General features: G+C 39.7%; 1 protein-coding gene across 1 annotated transcript; it reads left to right on the top strand.

Annotated features, from left to right (window-relative positions):
- Window positions 1-1,861: 1,861 nt before the first annotated feature.
- Window positions 1,862-3,017, top strand: OR5AU1 (olfactory receptor family 5 subfamily AU member 1). Its single transcript, XM_089686973.1, has one exon. The coding sequence runs from the start codon at window positions 1,862-1,864 to the stop codon at window positions 2,843-2,845; it is 984 nt and encodes a 327-aa protein (XP_089543099.1). The 3' UTR covers window positions 2,846-3,017.
- The last annotated feature ends 9,207 nt before the right edge of the window (window positions 3,018-12,224 follow it).

The raw sequence follows: 12,224 nt of genomic DNA, 5'->3' as shown, positions 1-12,224 counted from the left end.
CTGCCACACTATCACAGTCCCACTATAAGTCTCTGATCACTGCCATTACTAGTATAAATAAATGAATACATAAATAAATATTCCAGTATATATACCATAGTTTGTAGATGATATAACTTTCACATAAACCAATCAATATACACTTATTGGGATTTATTTTTACAAAGACACATAGCAGAATACATTTTGGCCACAATTTATAAGGAAATTTGATTTTTTAATTTTTTTTGTTGGATATGTTAAAAGCAGAAAGTAAAAAATAAAGTTTCTATTTAAAAAATTTTTGTTTATATAATAAAAAATAAAAAATTCAGTGGTGATCAAATTCCACCAAAAGAAAGCTCTATTTGTGTGAACAAAAAAAAGATATACATTTTATTTGGGTACAGTGTTGCATGACCGTTCAGTTACCAGTAGCGCAGTGCGGAATAGCAAAAAATGATCTGGTCATGAAAGGGATAAAACCTTCTGGAACTCACATGGTTAATTAAATCTGATCTGAGAGAATATGGATGGTGCCCTTGCTCACATTCCATTCTGAAAAAACTAGATTAAGGAATCTATAATTGCATTATCAGTATTCACCCTTGTATTTAGATACTGTATTTAGAATATCAATGATCAATGTAGAGACTGGTTTTCAGAACACATCACATGCAATGGTAATGTCTAGTTGAGGTTTACTGGACTAATTTTTTTTAAGACTTTTTAGAGTAGAGGTTCAAAGATTTTTGTAGGTTTTCTAAGTATGTTTTTACTGCTGTTTGCATCTCTTTTCAAAAGATATTATCTTACTTCCTGTCCAGGAGGCTAGTGCCACCTGGAGAAGGAAATTAGCAGAACATCAGACATACAATCACTTTTTTTTTTAGTAGACTTGAGATGGGTTAAATGTTCAGTCCAGTTTTTATTGATGTCTTTCCACCTAAGGCAGAAATTGAAAAAAAAAACTCCAGAGCCACAGACAGTGATAAAATACCGACCAAGGTTCTAACCTATTCCTATTGTAGCTAATCCATAAAAATGCCAATGCTTATAGTAAAATTATTTTTCATTTGATTAAATTAGAGAAATAATTTATAAATATAAATGTTTAGTGATGATGACTTATCAGTGTTCTCCTTGAAGCCTAACTATTTTTATGTTCCCTGTGATAAGCTTCCCCCCTTTGATGATGTGCGGTTAGCATGAAACGCGTCAGGGTAGGAGCTACAGCGTCACTATCTCTCTGCCGCCGGCACCACGGAGGTCCCGGCGGCCATCTTTCTATTCACCTCATGGTCAGTGATTGTTTGTTTTCCTCACCTATATCATACTGTATATGAAATAAATATCTTTTAAAACGGTATCATGCTATTGGTCTCCTTTCTTTGTGGCCCTTGGTGAGTCACTTATCACCTATAGAGCCACCTAAGAGAGAGACCGTGGATTACTAGCAACATCCAGCTGGTGGAGGAATATCTGGCCTGACCTGACCTCTTGAAGCTACTTGTGGATCTAGTGGAGATAATATATCTCTAAATGCACAGTTACACTGTGCATCTGGTGAGTGCACAGCCTTATCCTTTTCACGTTTACTGCATGGAAGCAGCACTTTGAAGAAAAATAACTGTCACAAGGACTGGTTTTGCACCGCATGTCACTTTGCTTGTGATATAACTTTTGTGATCACATTAATCACCTAACCACCATATATTGATATTTTGGACGTTTTAATAATATTTTAATGATGTATTTAGCTACATGCATGTAATTCAGCTGTAAGGGCATATCCATTTTCCTGTTAACAACCACCATAACTGAAAGCAGTGCAAAGCTTAATAACAGTAATCTCTTGTTTATCAGATGAGTCGACCCTGCAATGAATTGGTGGAACTGGACATCAGATGCAGATTTCAATCTGGCTGGTCTATCTAGTGATGAAAGAATACAGACATTTTTGTTTGTGATATTCCTCCTTTTATACCTGATATCATTGGGTGGAAATTTCACCATCATAGTTACAATATGGTCAGAACGTAAACTACACACACCCATGTACTTCTTCCTGGGAAACTTATCGTTTCTGGACATCTGCTATTCTTCAGTAACCGTGCCCAAGTTGTTGTTGGGTCTTACAGGGGGCAGTTCAGAAATCTCATACAGAGGGTGTATGAGCCAGCTTTATTTCTATGTCTCCTGCTGCAGTACAGAATGTCTGCTGCTTTCCGTCATGGCCTTTGACAGATATGTGGCTATATGTGACCCTATGCACTACACCATAACAATGAACAAACACAAGTGCCTCCAGCTGGCTGTCAGTGTTTGGTTTGTTGGCTTTGCAACATCAGTTATACACACTATTTTCACAGCTCAGTTGCCATACTGTAATTCACATAGGATCTCTCATTTCTTCTGTGATATTCCACCAATGCTCGAGCTGGCATGCTCTGACACTTTTCTTAACAAGATTTTAATCCTCACCGCAGGAGGATTTTTAGGGCTCAGCTCCTTTTTACTCACCCTGGTGTCCTATATCCAAATCATTTTAACCATTTTAAAAATACAAAGTAACATTGGCAGAAGAAGGGCATTTTCCACTTGTGCTTCTCATTTAATGGTGGTCATTATCTTCTTTGGAAGCATCAGCTTCATGTACATGAGGCCAACATCTAGCTATTCTCTAAAACAGGACCAGCTTGTATCACTTCTCTATGCTGTTGTCACCCCTGCACTCAACCCAATTATCTACACTCTAAGGAATGAGGAGGTCAAAATTGCTCTTAAAAAGAAAATAAATCAAAGGTTACATTCTACATGTGTATGGAAACAGTATGTCTTAGCATTGTTTAAAGAGTTTGGCTGATGGTTATCTTTCAATGAATCATTTTCCTAGATAAAATGATTTCTTGAAAAATATTTCAGCTCACTTTTGAATGAATGTTGGTGCTTGGCTCCATGTGCAGCCCAGGGAGGGCATAGCCCTATATTGATCACCATTGACATTTTGTTAACTGATTGTTAATTGCATAGCTACATAATCTTCTAGAACAATTAACCTTTAAAACTCTATAATAAAAACCTTTTGAAATAAAAAATTAAGTTTATTGTGATTAGTTTTTTGGAAACTGTTTTTTTTACTTAAGTGACCTTACCAAGTTTCATGACATGGTTGGAATGTCTTTGTAGCAGAATGGGAATCAGGGCCTTCCCAGCCAATCTGTAAAACATTGTAAACTCTCTTGCAACATTAAGCTAGTAATAATTCCAGTGCTAATTAATGTAAAACCTACAAATGACATATTCGCTGCTGACAGCAGGATGTAAAAAAAACAAGTGCTGGCAATAAAAAATTAAAACCAGCATGGATTTTGAGGGGAACCCCATGCCAAAAAATAAAAAAAATGGAGTGAGGTCCCCCAAAATCCATACTATACCCTTAGGTCTAGTATGGATTTTAAGGGGAACCCCATGCCAACATTAAAAAAGATTGCGTGGGGTCTCCCCCAAAAACATACCAGACCCTTATCCGAGTATGCAGCCCGGCAGGCCAGGAAAGGGGGGGGAAAAGAGAGCACCTCCCCTGAATCATACCAGGCCACATACCCTCAACATGGGGGGGTGCTTTAGGGAAGGGGAGCTCCCTGTCAAAGCACCTTGTCCCCATGTTAATGAGGACAAGGACCTCTTCCCCACAACCCTGGCCCTGTAGTTGTGGTGGTTTGGGGTGGTAACTTATTGGAATCTAGAAGCCCACTTTAACAAGTGGGCCCCCATATCCTGGCCCCCACCCATATGAATGAGTATGGGGTACATAGTACCCTTACTCATTTACCAGAAAAAATGTCAAAAGTAAATAAATCCCACTGACAGCAGATGAGTCATGGTTGTTAAGTACGTGGCAGCCACCCACTCCTTAACAACCAGCTATTCATAATGAATCCAAATTAAACTAATGCATTCATTAATTTAGTTTTTTTGGACTCATTGACATTTGTTACTATGTACATTCAGAAATTTGGATACATCCAAATCTCCAAAAATAAAATTTTCATCCGAAAAACAAATCCTAATGAAAGGAAACGCACATGTCTAAACAAAACAGCAATCTTCCAAAAGGAGCAATCACTATTTCCTTGAGATTTGGTTGCCATTATTGTCTGGCAAGTTTTTACTACTCAAAGAGATGAAAGTGTTGCCTAATTTAGCAAAAAGCATCTTTATCAGGTTCCTGCCATCTAATTTTTCTGACTACCTTGGGGCAGGGATAGACAAGTGATTTACCAAGCAGTTCTTTTCTCAATGTTTATCTGATCTCAGTACAGAATATACTTCCAGCTATTCCAGGAAATTATTTTGAACAGCCCATATTTAGGCTGACCATAAAGCAAAGTGATGCTTTTCTAAACATCATGTGACAGTCTCATGACTATGGGCAGCAGCCCAGCCAAACTGGTCCTAGGTAAGTTTAGGTTGGGAGATCTAGGAAAAGTGGACTAGTATACTTTTTACTACAGGTGTCCTTTAAAGGGAACCTTTGAGGATAGAAACATGGTAGCTGTCATTGCTAAAATGTCATGACCAAAGCATCCATGGCTGCTACAAATGGAGTGGGTCTCATCCATAAGAAGAAAGCTTAATTGTCACCTCCTGTTACTCCACAATATCAGTAAAATGATACTTCTCCACTTCTACTTGCTTTTGGCTTCTACAAGTCTCTCCTTGCTGGGGTAAAGTATTTGTGTGTTGTCTGCACGGCCAGGCAACACGCATTTTCCATTCAGACTTGCACCAGGAGACAGAAACCAGCCCTTGAGCTTTGTTTTGAAGTTTTATTAGGGATTTAGAACTTGGATGGGGTAAGGGTATATGGGATGCCCAAGGGAATGGCAACTGAGGACCAAATTCCTAAACTATGTGTTTACACAAAAATCCTCTTCTGGAGAGCTAGCCAGTATCTCCCAATGTACCTCTTCAACCCCAGATGCCCTCAATCCTGCTGTATGGAGTAATTTTCCTGTACTGCTGTTTGGTTGGTGGCTGCTACCAGGCTTTTAAGCTGGGTCACTCCTTCCTTGCTGCCAGGTGGTATCTCTCAGGGGGTCAGTGAAGTCCCTAGCTTTCCTCCTCTCCAGCATCACTCCTGGAGGTGAGCCCCTTCCAGCCTGGGCTCCCTCCCAGGCTCCTGCACCTCATACTCTTTCCTACTCTCTCTTCCACCTCCTTCTGCTTCTGAGCAGACTCCCTTACCCTTGAGGGTTGTCCTGGCCCCTTGCCAAGCCTCATGTTGGGGATTGGCAAGGATCCTTCCAGAGTGCAAGCCAGCCTCCTCAGATCCCCCCACTGCCTCTAGACCTCCCTCCAAAGCTTTAGAGCAGAGAGAAATTCCAGAGGGCTGGCCTGCAGAGCCTCTCAGCCCTGACCCAAATTATACCTCCTGACTAGCACACCCAGGCTGCTCTTTGACAATCAGGATTCTGACTCCCCCTATCTAACATTTATTTCTATGCAGATGTGTATATGTATGTGTAGCACTACCCCCTTAAGAGTTGTTAAGTTTTGGGTCCCCCTATAGTTCTGCAGTCAGGCAACACACATTTTCTTCCACACTTGCACAATGGAGACAGTAAACAGTCCTTGAGCTTGGTTTTATGTTTTATTAAGGGGTATTTAACTTGGATGGGGCAGAGGGCTGTATGGGATGCCCAAGGGAACTGTGAATTGAGGACAAACTCCTTAGCAACTATGCACAAGTCTATTAGACAGCAAAGTTTCTTGGTTGGAAGAGCTCTCCAGACCTCTAGGTGTACCACCTCAGACCCCAGATTAATTTTCTTCTTCACTCAGCTTCCTGAAGGAATCCCTTGGCAAGGGGACCAATAATCTGCCAGCTTTAGATCAGCAGTGCACACCAGAATGCCCTCTCCCCTTATCTGGCCCAGGGGGTGTGGGAATACTCACTCAGTCCTCTCCTGCAAGCTTGGCTCCTTCTCTGCTTCCAGGATGTCATCTCTCAGGGGAAGGTTGAGGCTGAGAGATCCACCTTCCAGATCTTGTCAGCAGGTAGGCCTCTCTCCTGGGCCCCCTCTCAGGCTCCACACTCCATCCCTCCCCCTCCATCTTCTTGCTGCTAAGCATTCTCAGCCATACTTAAAGACTGCTCTGGCCCCATGCAGAAACAAACACCCTGCTTGGGGATTTGGCCAGAGTCCTCTAAGTGTGCAGTCCAGCTCCTCCTCACCCCTGCCCACTGCTTCTAGAACTTTGTCCAAGTTTCTAGAGCAGGAAGAGGTATCAGGAAACTGACCTGAAGAGCCTCCTAGCTCTGACATAAATTAACCCTCTGACATTGTATATGTACACGTATATACTGTACCTTTTATGTTCTCAGACTTAAGATATTACCAAACACACCTACATTTATATTATATTGTGTTTTATTGTAGCCCTGATGAAGGGGGTGCATTTCCTAGTCCTCAAAACCTGTTGGCTGTTTTTTTAGTCCAAACCAATACATTATGTTAGACTCTTTTATTAGTTGGTCTGGCACTCCTTTCATTGATGTATGTTTTGTTCTGATAACCTGCTGGGTACCCACTGGAGGGCAGCCCTGTCTATGGTAATTAGCCTTCCCTGAGTCAGTGAACTATCCAAATGTATTTTTCCCTTTCACTTCTTTATATGAACTCACATCAAAGTCCCAGGGCCGCTTGGGTTTTTTTTTCTTCATTGTTCATGCCCCAGTCATCTCTACTTATAAGCTTAGTAACTTCTTCAGAGAGCCCCCAAAGACAATGCAGGATTTTTATGCTTGTTTAAGGGTTAGCTTACAGTGAGAAAGGGCACTCTAAAAAAAACATGTGAACAATGTTTTTAGAGATCCCTTTGTATATTACATTTTCTTAATGTGGTTGTAAAGGCAAAAGCGCTTACCTTAATTAATTTTCTGCATTAAGGTAAAACAAACCTTCCATGATCAGTTCCCCTCACCCCTAAATACTTACCTATGCCTGATCTTGATTCAACGCTGAGCCCAAGAGCAACAGCACTGCTCTCTTTCTATTTACTCAAAGAACTCAGATGCAGCAACGAGAGCTGCTGTCAGGGCTCCAGGTATGACCAGAGGTGTGTGGACTGACACAGGGAAACGCAGGCTTCAGGAGTGATGTATAAGAATATAATTTACACCCTGTTCCAAATTATTATGCAAATTCTATTTAAGTGTCACAAAGATTAAATATTTTGTTTTTCAGTGTAACTCATGGATGGCATTGTGTGTCAGGGCTCTTTTGATCACCGAAAACAATCTCGGACACCTGTGATAATTAGATTGGCTGGTGAGCCCAATTTAAGGAAAAACCACTAAAGGAGGGTGTTCCACATTATTAAGCAGAGCACCATTTTCAAGCAATATGGGGAAGAAAAAGGATCTCTCTGCTGCCGAAAAGAGTGAAATAGTTCAATGCCTTGGACGAGGTATGAAAACATTAGATATTTCTTGAAAACTTAAGCGTGATCATCGCACTATTAAGAGATTTGTGGCTGATTCAGAGCACAGACGGGTTCGTGCAGATAAAGGCACATTGAGGAAGATTTCTGCCAGATCCATGCATCGGATCAAGAGAGCAGCTGCTAAAATACCATTACATAGCAGCAAACAGATATTTGAAGCTGCTGGTGCCTCTGGAGTCCCACGGACATCAAGGTGTAGAGTCCTCCAGAGTCTTGCAACTGTGCATAAACCTTCTATTCGGCCACCACTAACGAATGCTCACAAGCAGAAACAGCTGCATTGGGCAGAAAAATACATGAAGACTAATTTTCAAACAGTCCTGTTCACTGATGAGTGCTGTGCAACGCTGGATGGTCCAGATGGATGGAGTAGTGGATGGTTGGTGGACGGCCACCCTGTTCCAACAAGGCTGCGACGTCAGCAAGGTGATGGTGGAGTCATGTTTTGGGCCGGAATCATGGGAACAGAGCTGGTAGGCCCCTTTAGGGTCGCCGAAGGTGTAAAGATGACCTCTGCAAAGTATGTGGAGTTTATGACTTGCCACTTTCTTCCCTGGTACAGAAGGAAGAACTATGCTTTCCATTATCATCTTCATGCATGACAATGCACAATCTCATGCTGCAAAGAATACCTCTGCATTAATGGCTGCTATGGGGATAAAAGGAGAAAAAGTCATGGTGTGGCCTCCATCCTCCCCTGACCTCAATCCTATTGAGAACCTTTGGAGCATCCTCAAGCAAAAGATCTATGAGGGTGGGAGGCAGTTTACATCCAAACAGCAGCTCTGGGAGGCTATTCTGACATCTTGCAAACAAATTCAGGCAGAAACTGTCCAAAAACTCACAAGTTCAATGGATGCAAGACTTGCGAAGCTGCTATGAAATAAGGGGTCCTATGTTACTAAGTAACGTGACCTGTTAAAATGTTTAAAAAGTTAAAATGTTGTTAAAAGTTTGATTTAAATAGCTTTTGATTTCAGTAAATATTCTGCAAACACAACAAATGACAATTTTCAGTTATTTACAACCTATAAAGTGTTTTGAAACTTACTGTGCGTAATAATTTGGAACAGTGCATTGTAAGTTTTTTAGGTTTAAAAAAAATACTGTTATTATTAGGAGGTTTGTTCAATAAAATGTGAATTGTACTCTGAATAGTTGATAACATGAGAATTATGCTGACTGTTATTTACATCAATTATTTAGGGAAATTAGAAAAATATAATTTGCATAATAATTTGGAACAGGGTGTATTAGGAACTACACAAGTATACAACGCACAGTACAAACAAAACAAAACCTCCAACTAATGTCAGTATGTTCAGGAACACAGACAGGCGTAGTCAGGCTGGAGAGGTAGAGTGGTCAGGCAGGCCGGGTCAGGAACAATCGGGCAGACAAGGTACAAACGGAGCAGGCAGGAGAAAGGCTTGAGGTGCCTACTATTCTACCCCCCCCCCCTAAAATTATTGAAAAATTACACCTGGTATGCTCTGACCACAGAGTATGACTGCAATGAGGCTTCGGGACATTGACCTTCACTTCACATGTTCAGTGGTGGACCCCTTCCCTCTTGTAGTTGTGCACCGGTAGTTTGTTTCATCTTCCTGGTATGTACATGGTATAAATGGTCTCCCACATGTCATCAACTCTAACACAGTATATTCTTGAGTAGGTGTTTAGCCTCCCAGACATTAGTTGCTGTATTGTGATGTGGTGGGATTATGGACATTAAATTGTTTTGTTCTCCAATTCTTTGCTTGTATGAATACAGCCTGTTGATGTTTTTGACCAAGATCATGATGTCATGTCACACTATTAGGTTCTGTTGTATACCTTTTAAGTGTTAATAAAACTACAACAGTAAAACCACTCTGTATATGCAGTAAGCATGCTTGTTATACTCACCGTGGAACCTAAAGGGTTTGTTCGTCTGCATTGTGTAAAAAAGGATGTTTGATCCTGTCTTCTCTGATCCTCTCCTTCTTCTACTATCCCCAATCCATCTGCTGATACTACAGAGCTCTGGGAGTCACTCTGCACATGCCCATTTTACTGTGTATTGCTGGAGAGTTTTTTTTTTTCTCTTTGGGATGGTGCATGTGATCGGCACAGGGCCAATCAGAAATGTCCAGACAGAGGGTCAGGGGCTATGCAACCTCATAGGACAGTCAGAGCAGAATGAAAACTCCTCCTACAAGATTATCCAGTGCTCATCTGGACACTGATAGAAGTCACAAGACTGCTATATACTGTTGATGAGAAAAGATATTTAGCAGTTTGTATTTACTAAAATAATTGCATTTCCATGTTCTGTGTACTGTGGGAGATCAGATATAATGAATGCAGGGTCCTGGGTTTAGTAACACTTTAAATAAATAATTAAAAAAGATATATTATTGACCTCAAAATGGGAAGTAGGCATTCATTTTATGATTAGATGTATTTATAATGCCGCGCTCCTACTATAAATACTTAATACTGTATTGTATATCACTCAGAAACATCAATAAGCTAAATAAACTAATAATAAATATAATAAAAATCAATAAATTAATTTGTGTGATAAAGTGAATGAAAATCAAAACATTAATGTGCTAAAATGTGCCATTAGTGCTCAAACAATATTATCAATGCCATATTCCAATTTCATGATTAAATGAAGAGTCTTTTATATCTTTGTGCAAATGTGCATACAAAAATGAACAGTCTTAAATATCTTTGTGCAAATGTGCAATGTGCAGGTGAACTCCTTAATCCCTCTTTCCAGGTGCCGTGTAGTCTCAATATGCGCTCACCTTAATATTTACCCAAATAAATTTAGGCAAATAGACTTTTAGTCCTTCCAGGACTGGTGGGATAGTGTTCCTTTATGCAGTATTCCAGATGGATGTGCAGACCTGTTCAGATCCTCCTATAATCTCCTCTCAAATCATCCACGTGGCCACTCATAGATAGATTTTTGAAAGGGGTATCAGTATCTCCTATTTCCCCTCCTGGGGACACCTCCTTCTCATATCCACCTTTCCTCAGTGTTGAATCAGTGGCAGCCGCTCCGCTCACAGCTTCTCCGCTTCTTCTCCCTATATAAAAGACTCTTCATTTAATCATGAAATTGGAATATGGCATTGATAATATTGTTTAAGCACTAATGGCACATTTTAGCACATTAATGTTTTGATTTTCATTCACTTTATCACACAAATTAATTTATTGATTTTTATTATATTTATTATTAGTTTATTTAGCTTATTGATGTTTATGAGTGATATACAATACAGTATTAAGTATTTATAGTAGGAGCGCGGCATTATAAATACATCTAATCAATTTACATATACACAATTAAGTGAGTTTGTGAAAGTGCCAGCGCACCTAGCACAACAGGTAGTTCACTACCACTAATAGCACATAATATACTGAACATCTGAGATATAGTGGCTCACAAGTATTCACTTTTAAATTGTAGATTTTACATTCATTTTATACCACTTACTGAGCTGTGTGACGTATTAAGTTATAGGTAAATCTGAAAAGTGAATAGCCTTTACAGCCTGACCTATCACACAAAGCAGTTCAATATCTTGATTAGCTAATGGTTTTGTAGTGTTAACCTTTGACTTCAAGATTAGGAAATGTGTGAACATGATATATTTGTACTTATTCTTCTATTTCAAGCAGCTAGCTTTGCATGAGCATGCATTTAACTTTATTGCTCAGAGTTTATTAGTGTTATATCTTTTGTTTATACATTGCTACATACACTTCTAGGAAGTTGGGTGTGGTAGTCTTTGGGTGTGAAGTTGAAATGCACATATAAACTGTTACAACTGTGTTAGGTTTTCTAAGAAATGTGAAAAGCCAATGAGTGGTTAAAACAATTCCTCTCCACCTAACTTTCTCAGCTAAATTTAGTCTACTGTCTACATCCCTGGAAGCCAACCTACCCCTTGGCATTTGCCCTTGGCATTTGGAGCCTGTGTAGGGAGTAGTTTGTATTTGTCTTACCTGGGTGTCCGTAAAAGGAAAATATTCCATATACTTGGTTCTAGAAGTTAAATGGCTCGTTTTATTTCTTATTATTCACACTATCTTTTTCTGTGCTATTCCTTTTTTTTCTATGATATCTATTATAATGGATCTTGTTGAAAGAAATATCAAAAGTGGCACATGACATTTTAAGGGGGCTGTTCAGAGCAGCAGCAGTAAAGTAAAGGTAAACAACCTTTACTTTACTCCTTGAAAACATTTCCCTATTCCGGCTTATGAGGCAGTGATTGATAGTGGTATGTTGTATCTATTATTAAAACATGTTTGATCACTAGAAACACTGACATTGACTTTTCACAGTGCACCCACCATTGACCATTCACCGCCTATAGACAGGGCAGTTATCATACAATACAACAAAAATATTGCAGAATATTGTTTGATAACCTCTATTTATGTATGGTGGGTGTAAAGAATAGTTCCAGGCATCGGTATGGTATACAAAGTCAAAGTGATCCAGCTATGACTGTTTTGTTCTTAAATCTGTGCTCTTCTGACAGCCCCTCTGGCATCTGCAAGTCAGATAAGGCATGGTTACATCTGTCTATGTTGCAAAAGATGTCCACAGCAGTGAAGGATCCAGGGTACCATATTAATATACTGTAATTTTCTGTTATCAGATAGGGGGTAGCTATGTAATGTTTTGGGTTTACTAATTAAATAAAAAATAAAAAGCAGAAATA

The sequence above is a fragment of the Staurois parvus genome, unplaced genomic scaffold, assembly GCF_062004578.1.
Source record: "Staurois parvus isolate SC_StPar_1 unplaced genomic scaffold, SC_StPar_1.0 ptg000415l, whole genome shotgun sequence".
NCBI lineage: Eukaryota > Metazoa > Chordata > Amphibia > Anura > Ranidae > Staurois > Staurois parvus.
The sequence above is the reverse complement of the archived record's forward strand: the minus strand, read 5'-3'. Positions and strand labels throughout refer to the sequence as shown.